Genomic DNA, 18,061 nt, shown 5'->3' on the forward strand with positions numbered 1-18,061 from the left:
TCTCCATAACGTCATTGAAGTTCTGCAACAAGTTATTTTATTATTTAATTTTTCAAGCTACAATATGTCCCCACTCACACTAGTTATCTCAAGAGATACCACACGTCTTTCATTGTCCTTGTGCATCTGAACTGAATTTTGAGCTTTACAACTGATGCTAAAACTTCTAAGTGAACTAAAAGAACCTGCACATTGAGAAACATTGTGCCTGTTGCATGTGTTCGACAGGCACGGCCACACTGGGATAACGCCAGCCTAGTGGGAAACAGATCCAGTTCACATGGATGTTACCACACACACCTAACACCCAGCGTGCACACAGAGAACAGCCAGGAATAATTACAAAAGCTTTGCGATTTATCAAAGTCCAGGGCAGTTTCTGTTATTAGGACCACTATTCTGAAGATGTGGTCACTCAGGCTTGTAAAGACTGGATTGGCCCACTGACACATAGGCTGCCAGTTACCCAGTACAGTACATGTGTCACCCACACACACAGCCCCCCAGTCTCACACATCCTCCCATGCCAGGCTATTGTTCCCGGAATCCTGCCACAGTTCCGGAACACCCATTGTCCCCCTCCAGCCCAGTTATCAAAACCTGGATATTTATAACACTGATGTCATCGGCAGAGAGCACAGATTAAAAATACACTGCAGGAGACCTTTAATCCTATATAGAGGCAAGACCTCTTACAAAAATCATTGCTCCCCTGTGCCACTTCGGAGCTCTTACCGAGGCCCCTGCGCTCCTCCAGATGAAACTTTAATGGGTTGCAGGAAATCGGCTTTGCTTATGCCTTTCAACGATGTGAGCTCTGGAGAGCAACACACGGCAGGTCAGAGGGCGTGTGCTGGATATTACGACCCTAATATCGCACTCCCAGGTGTCCTCTGGTATATAAAGTGCTTTGGCATGCTTTGGGATGAAAAGCCCAACACAAATGAAAAAAGAACCTCCAGTATTGAATTTTAATTCAAGCCTTACAGAACCTGCGAGTCTACATGAGCTTTTAAACCTCTCTAGAGCACGATTCCCACGGGACTACGAGTTTACACCCCTTTAAACAAATGCTGTTACACGTGTGTGTTTTGCCCTGTCTTGTTCACTTTCTGCTGCTATACACTGCAAGTCTTGATTTTTAGTGTCCAGCCTTTTATACCCAGTTTGGCCTACATCGTGCGAAAGAGCCACCACAGGCTGAAAGCCCGAATGGTGTTGAATAATGTGGGGACGACAGGAGCCGCCTGAGACTGTCAGTCCTGTGCACATGGCTCACAAGCAGGCGGCCTCCTCTGGAAGGCGATGCTCAGAGCTGCAGGACAGTCCCGCTGTGTGAACCTCCGACGGGGACAAGCGCTGCGGTCCACAGCTCTCCCGCTCTCTCTGGACAGAGATGGACAGGCATCTCCCAGCGGGACCCCGGCCGACTTCATCAACGCCATCGCCGGCTCGCCTCTGCTCGGAAGACCTGGGAGGAGGCGTTTCGAACGTCGCACTGATAAGGAAAAAGGCTACATCTTGGCAAAACAAAACCGGGGGAATGAGCCAGTGGGGACTGAAAGAGCTGGCGGGTATTTTGAGGTTAGTTTCCGTTGTGCTGGTGTGAAAACCAACGTTGTCCAATGATATCTGGATTCCTTAGCTTTTTAGCATCCCGGGTTCCTGAAACTCTGAAAAACTGGGAAGACGCTGGCTAGAAGACTATCAGGGAGGGCTTGGCTACAGGCGAGGGAGAGTTGGTACAGTGGCCATCACCAGTGCTGCAGGGCCCTACAGAGACGCACACTCTCCCACAGTGCTTGCCTAGCGCTCTGCTCATGGGCCCCGCTGGGAGCTCTTCCACATCCCGTCTGCCCTCCTACCCACAGGGATCCCCGCTTCGATTCTGGGGCGCAGGGCAACGTGTTCCTCGCCCTCCTGCCTGTCCCCAGCAAGCGGACATCCAGCAGGCTCGGGGGGGGACCTGAGGGGGGGCCTTATCTCAGAGCTGGGACAGAAACGCCTGCGCTGCCCTTTCCTTCATGCGTTCCTCTTCCCAGAAAACGACTCACTCCCACTTCCCCGCGCTGCCGAGCCGGATTCTCGCTCTCTGACTCCAACCTCAGCTTGCAAGGTTTCACAAGACTGGTGGGGGTGGGGGGAGGGGGATTCTTTAACCCTTTTTCTCGTGGAGTTCTGAAAAGGGGCCAGCTCTCCTGGATCACCACACAGCAGCCAGGGACACCGGCAGATCAGGCAGAGAAATCATTCATAACGTTGCTCCACGAGAGCCTGCCACACATGTTTGTGATAATTTAGGTTTTCCACAGCACTGCTAAATAAAAACTTTCCCTCCCTATCCTACAGGCCATCTCCTGCAGGGCCTCTAACCGGGCAGGATCACAGGGTCAGATTGGCCTGCAGAAACCTCAGAGATTAGATAACTTGAAGCCCCTTGAGAGCATCGGAGAGATCAGCCTGAACCACCTTTCTTTCTGCTTCGCAGAAACGGCTGGTTAATCAATATAGGCTGTTGATGCTGTGCTTGAGGTTTAAGCCTCGATCACCTCGCTGTCTTTCTAAACTCACCCACCTCCAGGACAGACTGCACGGAGGGAAGCGGACCGGGGTGTGCGTGCGTGTGTGTGTGTGTCAGGGCAGAGTCGAAGGGTTTGGTTCAATCTTAAAGCGCGGTGCTAAAATCGGAGAGGCAGAGGGGAGACTGGCTAAACAGTCAACAAACAAATACAGGCAACGGGGTCATCAGTGAAGTCAAAGCTACAAATCGCGGATCAGAGTCCGATTTCTCCAGGCGCTTCTCCACCCCGCGGTTTCCATTGCCATTCCCATGGGACAAGAGCGCGCGCCTGACTCGCTTACTTTCCTATAAACTGGCGAAATTAAAATTTCCTGCCGTCGTCCGATCTTGAAGCCGTGTTTTATTCGCGTCTAAACGCGAGCGCCAACCCAAGCTGTCGCCAAGAGATCAACTGCTCCGAGTAAAAATCTGAGCATCCGTGCAGAAAACAGCAAATCGGCGAATCTTTCAGCGCTGGGGAATCGGTACCTGGCCGACACACTCCGCCCCGCACCGCGGCTGCAACGCACTTCTTCCAGAGCTATAAATGGGACAAATGCCACCTATTCTTTTGGTTTAGCACTAACAGAAAGAATACTTCATATCCAAATTTAAAATGAGCACGTTTTTTTTTCATAACGGTTAACTACGACATCGCAATGAACTGAAACAACAGATGGACAGTACGTTCACTGCAAATACGACGAACCTCGGTTCCGAAAGGGGGTTTGGGGCTCTGCTGCCCTGTGTTTTCCTAAGGGACCGTCTCATTGTACCCCCCTCCCACCCTGGTTAAAGCCCAGCGTGCGGGGGGCGCAGTCAATAAACAGAAACGTAGCAGAAACCGCCGAATAAAAACAGGAGATCCGGGGGAAAAAATAAGCTTCTAGAATTAAGTTACAAAACAAAATACCCCACAGGAAATGTAAAAACGGTCCAGTTCCATGCAAGTTGACATCTGAGGGGAACATATAGCTGGACCTGAGCGGTGACGCAGTAAGTTTCTGGTCAAGTTTCCGAACACCTAGAGGAGGAGGTTATTTGATACCTGCTGTATCCGAGGTGTGTACCCTCTTAAAGCTTGGCTTTTTTTTTTTAATGACGACACCTCACTCACCTACAGCAGCAACAACAACAAAAAAAAGTATGAAAAGGCGATGATGGGATTCGCAATGCTTGAAAGCCAAGATTTTCGCCCATCTGATCTCTAAAAATGGCTACTGCCCGGTGAACTGAATTTGGAGTAAAAAAAAAAACACGACCACACAAAAGACCACCACCTGAAGGAAAAAAAATCGCTATGTTTAAACCATTTTTTCCCCCAACTGTCACTTTCTATCCTGACATTTTCGATATCTGTCGTAATGTTTACAAAAAGAAACAGAGCGCTGAAAATTGCCTTGTTCCTCCTGATAGTGTTGACCGGGAGAGACGTTATCCCAGTTTACTGTAAACAGCCCACGCAGCGCCAGGACGAAACGTGGACTGCGTAAACACTACATCGGCACACAAGACTTTGTGTAGCGAAAAGCTAAAATGTCACTTTTACAGAACCAGCAGCTGCTCAGCTCAGCTGACTTGACCGGCTAGAAAGTGGTCTTTGCAGTCACAGGCTAATGAATTAATTTGCTCCTCAGACACGTTAACAGGAAAAGTAATAGAATATATATGAATCACTGTTAATGACAACTTCGTAGTATACTGTTACGGAGAAAAATATACCAATTTTAGATATAGGGGTTATTACAGCGATTCGGACGGAAAGCAGTTATTCAATTGCAGCGCATTTCACTTAGCGCGAAATGACGCTACACAGGATAATCCAATATCGTCCCTTCAGCATATAAAACATTTTAAACACGCTGAAACAAACACAGAAACGGAACAAAACGCGTTTCCTGGGGGGTCCACAATTTATTATATAAATTCTAAATTACATCAAGTATAATTTCAAAGAACTGTAATTAGAAACCGTTCATATGACGAGATAATATTCACTCCCTACCTTACTCATGTCTATGGAGGGAACTTCGTCAACAAAATCCACTTTTTTGTTTTGCTTTTTACATTCCAAAGGGATATTTCTGCTCACTCAATTCCCACCGCACGCGAATCCACGGCGAAGTTGTTTTGCGAAGTTTCCCTGGACTGTGGTGGGAGGGGCCAAGCAAGGGCGGGGACAGGGGCGGGGACATCGGAACGTTTCGGGCAGTCTGATTGGTCACAATCCTGGGACAAGGGGCGGGGACGAGAGAGAAGAATTCTGCCAGAGGGTCGTGACTCAGTGCGAGACTTCGTTCTCAATTGGATAAAGTCAGGAATAGGGGCGGGTCACATTGGTGGAAAGGCGGGTCTTGGAGTAAGTGGGTGGGGTTCCTGCACTCTGATTGGTTTAAAGAAATGCGTGGCATTCGCACTCTTAAATCGCTTTTTCAAAAGCGCCCCCTCCCATACTGTTTAGTGTTTCCAGAAGGATGGAGATTAAAGTCATGGAAATGTGTTGTCAGATCGGATGCGACAGCCAACCTAATGAATAAGATAATTTTCGTTGTTGTACTTCAGAAACAAATATTTAACGACGGTGAAACGTGCGGTAACCAGCATATCTGATATTTGTTTTTTTTTCCCTTCGCTTATAAAGGTTAGAATAAGTTCATACAACTGACGTCAAGTAATGTAACATTATCAATGCGGTGCTTTTCCACAGAGAAATTAAACCTCCGGTTTCAAAACGGTACAAATGCCAACTTGAAAAGGATGCCGCGCCCCAAATATTCAATGCTTTTTTCTTCCAAACGGTTCTCAAATTTTCAGCGAGACGGGTTGTCGATATTATACACAAAATCTTTGCCAGTTGCACATTTTTAACTGTGGACTACGTTAAACTCTTTCAGCATAATGTCTTTTTCTTTTTTTTGGGGGGGGGGAGGGGGAGTAAATTGATTCTTGCTGTTCCTTGTCACAAAGTTAACACAGCTCCGTCTTTCTTCTGTCATCAACTCAAATTACAGGTTTGTACCAAGACCTTTAATCTAGAGAGTTTAGATGACCATGTACTAAACATGCTGGCTGCTCTTATGAGCCTCTTTGGGAATTATCTGAAAGAGGTCCCCGGGATGTGCCGTTTCCCACAGTGAAAGCAGTCCTGCATCCAGGCCCGATTTACTTTCTGAGATACTCCTGGTGTTAAAACTTCCCGGCTGAAATCTGGACATTGCTTGGGAATGACAACATCGGGGAGGTCTGGGATCCAGGTGTAGGCAGCGCTCGGAGAAGGGCATGGAGTTGCTCTGGGGGGAATTTCACTTCAATGCCGCGATGAAAATGGAAGTGACACCAGATGCGCTTAGCTTTCTTCGGGTGAATTCGAGGGCTCCGGGGGGAGAGAGAGAAAGGACTTGCGAGCAGATGTGTGAGGAGAAGGGCAGCAGTCTGGCCTCATACAGTGAAACTGCTCACCCCCTAAATTCCCATCCTCAGGGATCCAGGGTTGGAGGCGCCTCTCCGGTCCAGCTGTATGGAATGAGTTTCGGGATCTATCAGCCTGGGGATTCAGGGGGACCAGAGGGACTCCACATTTTAAACTCATCTGAGGTATAGAAAAATCCACACCTGTGTAGCAGTTAAGGCTCTGCATGAAGATGCCAATTCCATAGGAATAACAAGAGGGAATTCCTCGTTCTGTGGACAGATTTGCCATGTTCTAAGATTACATTTGTCAGCTGTGATCAAAAAATAAAAACTTGCTCTTGCATAGAACAGCCATTTGTTATACACATGCTTTTATGAGGATCGGTCATGGTCAGCTTGTGATTCTGCACCTGCCCAGCAACTATTGCATAAATATTCATCAAAGTCCCTCATCTTTAATTGACATTATGCACCTTTCCTTAAACAATCTCCTTTAACAAAAGAACATTTCTAGGAAACACAGATGTGGAACATTTTGGACTTTGCACCTAAATTTGTGGCTATTTGACCTTCTTGGGGACTGTCATGCTGAACTAAGAATCCATAGGTTGATTAGGTAAAGAAGCAATTTTAATCTTTTTGTACTTATAGCCTGCCAGCACCAAAGATAAACCAATTTTAATTCCTGGCCACCAGTTGTCTAACTTCTCTTTTCCTCCGTGCTATCCACAATAGTGTAACCGATCTTGCAGCCTCCAAGACAGAAATGAAGACAAAATGTCTGGAGTGACCCCAACTTTTCAGTTTCTCTTTTTTCCCTTGTGATGTTTAAGCGTGAACTTTTTAAAGTAAAATATTTCAGTCTTTTGCTTCTGTACTCTCAGGCTTTTGGTCTTCTGAACTGAGACTTGAAAGATGTACAGTCCATCAGAACCCAGGATAATGCCCATGCACACAAGCCCCATCAATGGTGAAAGAGGTCAAATGTGATGAGATCAAAGGTCAAAGTGCAGGCTGGCACAGACCCGAGCCATCACGAGCAACTGCCTGGCTGCCTCCCAGTCATTTGACTTGAATATTTCACACCACATTACCCACAGAGCCACACTGATTGCCCTAATTTATCCTGCCCTCTCACGTGATTTCCATTAGCTTTGGCGCAGACAAGAGAGGGAGAGTCCGAGCATTTTGTATTCAACTCTGTCTCTTGTCTCACTTGGGGTCTTCATTTGCAGAAGCAAAGCATGTTGGAATGTGCCATTTGTGCTCCCTCCAAGTTCTTCATCGCAGTCTAATTGATTTCAGTTTCCTATGAGAATATTTACTTCCAGCTCTTAAAAACATCTCTCATGGGTATCAACCCTGCACTATTTCCTGAGTTTCAGAACTGGCTTCGTTTAGGTGTGCTGTCTGAAACGTAGCCAACTGGACCTGCAGAAGGACAAAAGCTCATTACGGGCGTGTTTGACAAAGTGTCCTTCCGCCCTGTGACTGTTCATCAACAACTGACCAGCTACTGAGAGCTGTTAACTCAGAAATAACAGGCAGCACGTTGAGGAGAAGCTGTGTACAGATCTGTGTGCTGAGGCTGTTGGAAACAGTACTCCTGAAGTGGAGTATTACTGACATTCAGGATTCACTGAAGAAACAAGTTCAAAGACTAAACAGGCAAGCAGATCAAGTCATTAGTGGAGCTGGGCTGGAATGAAACCATCATACAGTGTCCCTGCAGGACCAGGGCAGGGAATCACTGATCCACAGTTGACATATCTGCTACCTACACCCTGCACTGTCGTCAACCTGATGTTTTCTCAGTCCTGAATTTGGTCTCTTTCTGAATTTCTTTTGCAGCTTCTACAGTGTTTGCTAAGCCTCCTAGTTTGATTGACTGGTTTGACTGGTAAAACAAAAACTTTACAGATCACCTTTAAAGCTTAGCATTATACCAGAAAAGAGTACTTTATGTGTTCATACATTAAATATAACATCATAAGAATGTTTAAAATGCATACTTTTATTTAGGGATAGGGACCGGCTGCATAATTTTTATTAACAAATTATATTTGTCTACTACTGCTGAACAAGGGTGCACCAAAGAGTTAAGCTTTGCCAGTAATCACACATTTATCAGTCTTATGCTGAAGTCCTGCTGTTTAGCACATCTACAGTAACTGAGCTGTAGATACTCAGCTGTTGCCTGGGAGTGTTAACATCTGAAAAGGCCAAATCCATGCGCAATGGCTCCACCTGTTGGACACGAGAAAAAATGCACTAAAGCCTAAATATTTTTTAAAAAGGCAAAGAACTCAGTAGGCTTTTAACATTTCAAGGTGATGAGATAAACCATACATCACTGCCAGACTACCAGTGGAAGATGAAACCTGACTTAAAGATCCTAGCTCATTAAGAATTTGTGGGAAAAAAATATCTCATTAGCAATAATTATGCACCTGTTCCCCAATCCTAAATAAAGTTAAAATTTGCCCTGATTCTGCTTGGTCTTTCTTGCAGTTTCAGAGTTGCCCACTTCATATTTATCCAGATAAAAATCAGAAGATAATTTCTGCATTCACTGATCTTTGTTTTTCATTTCACCACCTTGTTAATGGTACTTCAATTTCACTTTTTCACTGGAATGGCTGGTAAAGCACTACTGTTTTTCAGCTGACGGTACATATGTGACATTTCACAAATGCACTTCTGTGAAGCGCACTTGGAATTCATCTACAAATCCAGGGCAGGAATCCAGGCCTCCTTCTGCAGTACTGCCAGCGCACATTCCTAGAGAAACTGTCCCTTTGGCAGCTCGTGCTCAGCCCGTTCTTTACAAAGCACTTCTCTGACGCTTAAATGTCCCCCCCAGCCCTGTCTCTCCCCTTTGCAGGACTCTAGGGAATAACTCAGCACACCCAGGGGACCCCTGCATATGTGAGGTTTGTACACTGTGCATCTGTTATGAGCCTGAGATGTCTCTTTTAAAACACCTACTTTTAAACCCCATGTTTTTTAAATATTTTACCCACAGTGCCACAACCCATGCTTAGAGACAGTGCAGAAAGCTCAGCTTGGCCGATCTCTGCCTGACCTTCAAGTTCAATGCAGCTGCATGAAAGCACGCTTCAACCATTCAGAGTTTGCCATAGAATGGCACTGGCTGAGATGGGTAATTCTGAACACCGAAGAGCAGCTCCATAAACAAGTACCAATCAATTAGCAAATGAAACACTGTGTAGGTTCACGGAGCAATGGTGAGACACATAACCAAGTCATGAACACCTAAGATTCCGGGATTCCTATCTAACCTCCAGACTTTAAATTTGAGTAGGATCTGTCACCTGCTTGCATAATGCATAATGAGTAATCAAACAATTAGAACAAATATAGAATCATTCAGCATTGGTCATTTTCAGCATTCCTATTAATGCAAGTTCAACTATTCAGCTGCTTCATCGAATCCAACATCCAAATACTGTGCTTACCTAGTACAATCAATCACTTCAAGCCACCTCTTTTTAAACCATTCCCATTGCCTAAGACACTGGACACTGATTCTCCTAATACCCTGAAAGTGCCTTTCCATTTCCACAGCACAAGACTCTTAACTCACCTTACCTCATAACCGGCATGACAACAAAGGCTTTCCCTGCAGAGGAAACAAGCTGGGGAAGTATTATATCACTCTGCAACTCACATCTGGCAGCCCACTGAAGCTAAGAAGTTGTGAGCCTGGTCAGTACCTGGATGGGAGACCTCCTGGGAAAAACTAAGGTTGCTGCTGGAAGAGGTGTTAGTGGGGCCAGCAGGGGGCGCTCACCCTGCGATCCATGTGGGTCCTAATGCCCCAGTATAGTGACGGGGACACTATACTGTAAACAGGCTTCATCCTTCGGATGAGATGTAAAACCGAGGTCCTGACTCTCTGTGGTCATTAAAAATCCCAGGGTGTTTATCGAAAAGAGTAGGGGTGTAACCCCGGCATCCTGGCCAAATTTCCCATTGGCTCTTACCAATCATGGCCTCCTTATAATCCCCATCTATGAATTGGCTTCATCACTCTGGTCTCCTCCCCACTGATAGCCGATGTGTGGTGAGTGTTCTGGCGCACTATGGCTGCCGTCGCATCATCCAGGTGGGGCTGCACACTGGTGGTGGTGGAGGGGAGTCCCCATTACCTGTAAAGCGCTTTGAGTGGAGTGTCCAGAAAAGCTCTATATCAGTGTAAGCAATTATTATTATTATTATTATTGAAACGGTGCTGAAGACGCGGTTCACTGGCGTGAGCGATGCCGATTTGGTTTCCGACACGGCTCTGGACGTCTGGCACAGGGAATACACTGGGACAGCGACATGCTTCGGAGAGACGCGCAAATGGAAGCCAAACTGCAGCCAGAGCACGGAGGCACAAGAGGAGTGGGAACAGACAGACAACATAACCTGTGGTCTCTTCCCCAGAGAAAAGGCAACATTGTGTGCTCATTCGTTCTTGTTTATGCATACAGGTATTCAGGAACCACATAAAATGGGTAACAGATATTTGAGGCGCTTTTGAATCAAGTGATCAAGTTTAGTTTTGAGTTTTGGCATGTCTCCGAGTTCCGATTTTCTCTGTGCCCATGTGTAATGACTGCTGGGCGGCACAGCGGCGCCGCCTGAGCCGTTCGCCCACCTGAGTGACAGTAAGGCCGAGCTGCAGCAGATTACAGGCCCTGAGGCTCGGGAGACAGCAGGGCTCTTTTGAAAGGAAGCATCTCCCATAAACTTTCACAACAACATTCCAGCCATGGGATCTTCTCCACCCGCAAACACATGGATTAAGTGTTGGATTATGTGCATAAAACACAAGTGCCCTAGCCTTTTTACTAAAATAAGAATTGTAGTCATGGAATTTCCGCCACATATTTGAGAGAGGGGGGGTCCTGAGAGTTTATTTTTCTTCTTCTTCTTTTTTTCTTTTTAAGGCCCAGTTCAGGGGGATTCAGTGGGGATGGAGGTGGGGGTGGGAGCCCCACAGAGGTTACAAAAACAGAGGGAGGCAGGGAGTAGACAGGATGTGCCCCGGGGGTCACTGGTTTATGTGTGCATGACGCTGTTGTCAAATTGACAGGAGCTGAGGTTCAGCCCCCGCCTTCTGTCTTCAGAAGCCGCAGCCGGGGTGATCGTCGGCGCGTGCGAGCAGTTTCTCCACCAGCTCGGCGCGCGGAGAGCCAAGATAAAGGTTGGGGGGCCGGGATGAGAAGAAAATGGGAAATGGAAGATGATTGGAAGGGGGTGGCGGGTTGCGATCTCTTAAGAGGGGGATCGTCTCCGAGTATCAGAGCCAGATGTGACCTCTCCCCCCCTCACCAACCAATTTTAAATTCAGAAGCTAAGCCCACGAATTCTATGGCAACAATAATAATAATGGTATTTCATACAGCGCCTGTCATGACATCATCTCAGGGCAATTTACAATAAAACACAGTCGAACCGAAGCCGTTAGAAACAGAATGTACTGTTGCCTCAGCCACTTTGTGGCTCCCACTGGGCCAAAAACGGAGACGTCCAGGGACTTTATGTTTGAGGGGCACTAATGGTCACTCTTTTCTCCCTCGTGTTGAAGGAGGGCCTGACTGGCAAGGCCACGAAAGAGGCCTCTGACTTTCCTTAACATGTTGGATCTGGAGGGATTCTCTGCCGAGGAGGTGGACATGAATGTCCTCGCAGGCTGGAGAGAGGGAGACACGTGGTCCTGGGGGAGACGGGCAGGGCCAGGGGGGTGATGGGAAACAGGGAGCTGGCGTGGGAGTTTGGGAAGACAGGAAGTGAACGGAATGGAGGAGGGGTTGCCACAGAACCAGAGAGAGAGAAGGAGGAGGGGAGGCGGACAGCAGGTAGGGGTCTGCAAAGAGGAAGTCAAAAAGAACAGGAGAGAGAGAGACATAGCCAGGGTGACAAGGAGCCGGGTAGAGGAAGAGGAAGAGGGAGGCCTGTGAGGGAGAGAGAAGGGAGCACAGGAACAGTTGGGGTCTTGTGTTTAGGAGGAGGAATGAGAGCAGAGAGACCAGAGCCAGGGGCTGATGAGATCCAGCTGTTCTCCTGGAGTACAGAGGGGGGGGGGGGGGGGGTGTCTCTCAGCCCCTGTTGTCCTGAGAATGTTTACATAAGTGTATTAACAAACCGCTGAATCACAAACCCCTCACTCCACACACACACACACACACACACACACACACACACACACACACACACACACTCTGTCTCTGGCCCAACCCAGGTTCATTCCCTTTAACGTCTCTGCCCAAACTCCCAGCCCGCCTGCAGGCACAGTGCAGGCCTGCAGCTTCCTACATGACAAGAGCCCGCTGTCAGATCACCGCATGCCTGCAGCAGCCCGCGGGCACCAGCCCCACACGGTCGGCTTGGGAAACAGCGGGGGGAGGGGCGGGACCCGCTGAATGGCGTCGTTCCACATTGGGCACGTTTGTGGAAGTGCCAGACAAACACACTGACCGTGCAGGAGAAGAGCAACGCTGCCGAGAGTCTGTATCTTTGGCATGTTGCTCTGTGCGGGTACAGGGAGCCCCAGAATGTTTGAGATGGTGACGGCAGATTATTTTCCCATCCGAAATGCAGCGCCACACCTCAAAACGGAGCCAGTCTGAGATCTGCAGCCCAAGTGCACGTTAAGGCACGGCAACAGTAAAAGAAAATGTTAGCGCTCAGGGAGGAACCCATGGCAGTAATAGGCTCGCTTTGCAAAATGAGCCCCACCGCAGCCTTGCTGATGGAGGGGTGTCAGGTCCAAGCCTTAATGCCACTGTCCTGCACAGACTCAGATCACAGTCTCAGGCAAACCTTCGGCTGAGCTGCAGTCTGGTTCGAATTCTTGGGAATCCAGGATAGTGAGATCAGTGTTAACAGCCTCACCTAGTGTCCTGTCGTCTGTGCCCTCAGCATCAGTGGTGATGGTAGAAATGTAAAGCTCTTCCTGAGCAGCTCACTAGATCGAGCCGACTGTGGGCGTGTCAGAGAAGCCAGTCCCTGGGTCTGGATCTGACCTGAGCATGTGGAGGGCTTGTGGCCAGAGATCGGAGCCTGAGAACAATTGGCACTTCCAGACTGGGTGGGTATTTAATAAATAAAGGTGCTGACTCCAAACTACTGGAGTAAGGATTAATCTGGAACGTAAGGTCATAAGAAAGAGAGATGACGCCATACGACCCATTTAGCCCATTTGGTCACTAGTAGTTAATTGATCTAAGGATCTCATCCAGCTGTTTCTTGAACAGAGCCAGGGTATCAGCTTCCCGTCATGATGGACAGCATGTTCCACACTCCCACAGCTCTTTGTGTAAAGAGCGTAAAGAAGCGCCTCCTGCTCTTGGTTTAAAATGCACTTTCCTGTAGTGTTCACTTGTGTTTCTCTGTTCAATCAAAAGAAGTCTGAATATGTGTGTCTATTTAAGACTTAATTAGATTCAGTTCCTTCAGCCTGTTGGTGTCCAGAACCCATCTGGTGGCTCAGTTTTGGACTGATTCCAGAGCTGCTTTATCCAAGACACAACACCACTCATCTGTGCTTGAACTGAATTCCAATTAGTGATACAGGCTAATCATGATTAAGGAACAGCAAAAGGAAGGCTGGCCAGCAGAGATAACCAGCCTTCTAAAGCTGGCAGGATGCTTTAATCTGCTGGAATACACACAGGGGTCCTATTATTCCAAAGGTGAGCACCGAGGAGCATAGCGCACTCCGACTAATCTCTACCCCGTCCTCTGATCCCCCAGCCCCTGCTTGTCACACCACCTGTGCTGAGCCGATAGCACTTGCTTTAAAGCAGGCACACACAGAGGTCAGGAGCTGAAGACACGGCATGGAGCCAGGCTGCAGATTATAACCAGCAGCGTCACATTCCTGCCAGGACAGGGTCAGTGGTGGGGACAGCAGAGGGGGTGGGCGGGGGTCACAGGACCACTCAACAGGGATATTTATATCCACACAGCCCCCTGCCTCCCACATGCTGAGACCAGAACAGCCATTATTCCTCCTCATTACAATCCAGCCCTGCTCCCACACCTTGGCCTTACAGTGTATCACTCTGGGCGACACACTCACACACGTATTCCCTGCTACAGCTCTAATTATGTTGTGGGTATAAATGTATATATAATCCATGAGGTCATGTGAGTGCTTCTATATAGGTATGTGATCATTGCAATTTCAGCATGGGGCTTAGCAGCTTAGTTTCCATCTTATATTTTACTTTCAACCTATCTTTCATTAAAACAACACACAGCTGTTAAAATGTAAGACATTCATTACATGTTACGTGCAAGCCACTCATTTCTGATCTTAGTAAAAGAGCCACCTACCTACAGGGGCTGCTGTCTTCTGGTAATGTTTTAAATTACTTATATAATTGAAGGAGCATAATTCTGTCCTGGATCAACACTGTTTTATAGGTTAACTTAACCTTTAATGAAGTGAGCACTGTGAGAGTTCAACTGTAACTCAGCATAAGAAAATGTTAAGAACTTTTAATTGTTTAATTTGTAACAAAACACTCAGCACCCCAGGACTAGAGTCTGAATCCCCTTGTCTAAAATCAGAACTAAAAAAAATAATACTGTTTTACGAGTCTGCAGTGATTCAAAACCAAAAGATCTCCTGTTCACCATAAATGCTAAGTCACTTCATTGCCAAAAATTAAAACAAAAATGCTGGATAACATTTCAGTCTGCAGGTTATACAGATCTCAAAGCCACTCTGGGCAATATCCCAGCTGAACCAACAATCAGAGAATGAAGAGACAGGCCAACTACAGTATCGACTGAGGCCACAGAGTATATTCCTTTAAACACAGGGAGAGGATGTTGATTTTACAAAATGTTCTTTTGTGTGTGTGAGCGCAAATTTTCCAAGTACTTTTTTTTAATGCTGACGTTTGTATAATGATCTCCATGGAATATCTCGGAGGAAACCGATGGAGCTTTCTGTAATTCCCAGAGAATGCATGGCATGCTTTGGGAAAGCTATATCCGGAAGTACTACTGACGGCCACAGACAGTTGCAGCATTTACTATGAGAATCCCGGCTGAGGAAGCTAGGAAAGGCCTGTTGGCGTCCATTTCCAAGGAAGTGGCGCCTTTTCCGGATCTCACTAGTCTTCTGCAGAAAACGTCATCACATGAGTCCCGAAGATTCAGCCTCTTGGTAGAAAACTATGGGATCACAATGCTTAAGAACTCACTTCAATTCTTGAGCACCTTGCCCTAACTACAACCAGCCTTTCAAGGTTAATTCAGGGTATTACAATTTCAATTTTCCTGACAGGTTCTAAAGGAGAGTTTTGAGGCAGCTGGGGAGCCAGAGCCTACCCCGGCAGGCAAAAAGCACAAGGCAGGGTACACCCTGGTGGGACCCCACTCCATCCCAGAGCAGACAACCACACAGCAGGGCCACTTTTCCCAGAAGCTGATTAACTTACCAGTATGTCTTTGGACTATTGGAGGAAACCCACGCAATCATGGGGACAACATACAAACTCCTCACAGATAGCACCCCAGGCCCAGAATTTAACCCAGGGCGAGGCAGCAAAGCTCACCACCTCTCTACCAGCCATTGCCAACATTCTTGTCTTTATTGCTATGGGAACCTGGGCCTCATCAGGTATTACAGATACAAGGACAGGTTAGCTGGATTTTGAGAAAGCTATATTATTTTTTTCTGATGCTTTGGTCCAAAATGACTTACACCGGCACCAACTCACACAGCTGGGTGTTTTACAGGAACCATTCAGGTGAGGCACCTTGCTCAAGGGTACCACTACTGTCACATTGGAGAGTCACAAATTACACAAAAGTTACAGTAAACAACACCACCGGAACAGGATTCACTTCTAATAGTACAATTCAAATGCTCTGCTGTTTTAAATTCTCCCTGGATTTCAGCACCAGGTGGAAGCCCAAACTGGTGACAATTCCAGTCAAAAACAAGGCTTGTAGACTTTTTTATACTCCGCACATCAGAGTGAGTAGGGTAGCGTTCCAAACCAGAACCAGAACTTGGACCCAGATTTCAGAAGATGAAAACTTCCAACACCCCCCCCACCCAGTCCACCGCCAAACTGAGGGTGTGAGTGACACACAGCAATCCCAGTCCCTCAGTGCACTGCTCTGGCGTTCCTCTCTGCCAGATCCCGCCGGTCCACAAGCTCCACCAATGAACACAACAGAATTACGGATCGTACTCCTCCCTGACAGTTTCCCATTCCTCAGAGCAATCTTAATGTTAGGAACATTACAGTAACGCACAATAACACCCACCTAGGCTTGCAAAGGTGGTTTTGACACAGAGATCATGTACTGTATACTGCATGTGACAAAGAACAAGACCAGGCATCAAAGGGAACAGGCACAAGCACACCTGTTCCTGGGGCCCCTCCTGTTAGTTAGGAGGACTTCTGTTCATTCACTGGAATGAAAGTCAGACACTGAGGCAGTTATCTAGACCTTCAGGATCCAAGTTGAATACTGGATGTGTACCACTGTCGCTCCTGTGAAATTCAAAGAGTGGTTCTTATCAGCTCCTATATTTTGTTAAGAGCTCGAGTTGTATCAGTACACAAGCGAGTACACACTGATAAAAGGGTAAGCTCACTGTGCATTTACATTCACCCCATGTGGTCCAGAAACAGGCTGCGAATTTCTGGACTTGCTCAGCACTGTCGGAATAGCCTGATTCTCTGGACACATGGTTTCCGAACACAAAACGTTATAAAAAGTGACATATTCTCCTCTTAATGGGTGTTGGGCTTCCACTCCTGCTATTAAATGCACAGCACCCAAAGTACAGTTTGCCCCCTCATGAATGTGTCTCCATGCTTTTCTGTCAGTCCAGCCATTTCCCCAAACCTAAAAAAGCCTAGTAATTTCAAGATCCCGGAGACTGCTTTCTAAATGTCATCCTGTCACTGCCCACTAATTTTGCAGTTTGAAGGCTACTCCAGACAATCCAATTCCTTGCAAGCACCTAATCAGAGTTTTCACACTTAGACAGAAAGGCCCGTGGTCCAGCCAGGGCAGAAGAACACTCCAGCCATGACACAGCAGCGGCTGGGCCCAGGTTCGAGAAGCTGGGTGAAAAGATTGACTACATCCGAAGATCTACAGCCCGGGTCCTAGTCACACTGATTCAGTGATCCAGACCTCAGCTGGAATGAAATACATTCGTCCCTGAGCTCTTTGGGACCACATCGGCGGAACCCGGGGCCCAGATCCAGACCCTGGAGATCCTGATGATCCTGGGCCACCTGCGACAGCAAGACACACTGCACAGCCTGCCCAGCGCCGGTGTTGGAAAGCCGGATTGAGCTGAGAAAGCAGCACACTTGCCCTAGACCCAAGGCACCAGCAACACAAATCCGATTCGGAATGCCAGCCCCGGACCTGCCCTGAATTTTTCTAGAGCCTACCTTCGTCAGCCTCATCTTGTCCGCAGCGCCCGGGCCTTCTTTCCTGGGCACCCACTCGACCGGCACCGGGCACAGCTCCTCTCCGCAGCACTCAGAGCTCCAGGCACAACCCATAGAGAGCGGGGACCCTCTGTCAGTCTCTCTCTTCCCCTCTTCCCTCTCTCACTCCCGACTGTTTTCCACTCCACAGTCCCACAGCTGTTTTTGTCGGCTGACGCCAGACCCTCCCCCCCCCCCGCCCCCCGCCCCCCTCCTCTGCTTTTCCTGGCTCACTTACAACCCCCAGCCCGAGCGCAGACGCTGCAACGAGGTACAATACGAGCAGGAAACCGATAGCCACTGCGCCCCCCCCGGCCGGTTTTTTCTTATTTTAAAGGGAACGCGTCCCCCCTGAGCCCCATTCCTGGTTTCCCTGTCGCTGTCTGTGTACATTCCTGGCCGGGACCCCTCCATCCAAATGGAGGCCAAAATTCAGAATCGCGCCTCCCAGGAGACGTACGCTCTCTGCAGGCGAAAACAGCCAGAAACAACCACAACTCAGCCTTTAAAGCAGCCTCATGTTTCGTTTTTTTTTCAGGTAAAATAAATTGGAGAGATGCAGGTGACGTTCATGTTAACCAACCTTCGAACCTACAAT

The 18,061-nt window shown here is 47.7% G+C and overlaps 1 protein-coding gene across 5 annotated transcripts in view; it reads right to left on the reverse strand.

The window, feature by feature from the left end:
• The window catches only part of tns2a (tensin 2a), a 75,127-nt gene extending 57,486 nt beyond the window's left edge, over nt 1-17,641 (reverse strand). For 4 of the 5 annotated variants that reach the window (XM_088633717.1, XM_088633715.1, XM_088633716.1 and 1 more), the window contains exon 1: nt 17,425-17,641. In XM_088633717.1, coding sequence (XP_088489843.1) covers nt 17,425-17,538 — 114 coding nt within the window. In that variant the 5' untranslated portion in view covers nt 17,539-17,641. Of the gene's footprint in view, nt 1-4,565; nt 4,723-17,424 lie in introns of those variants that run through there. The other variant, XM_088633718.1, reaches the window with a different exon arrangement.
• Between the last annotated feature and the right edge of the window lie 420 nt (nt 17,642-18,061).

The sequence above is a fragment of the Lepisosteus platostomus genome, chromosome 1 (assembly GCF_059453375.1).
Source record: "Lepisosteus platostomus isolate fLepPlt1 chromosome 1, fLepPlt1.hap1, whole genome shotgun sequence".
NCBI lineage: Eukaryota > Metazoa > Chordata > Actinopteri > Semionotiformes > Lepisosteidae > Lepisosteus > Lepisosteus platostomus.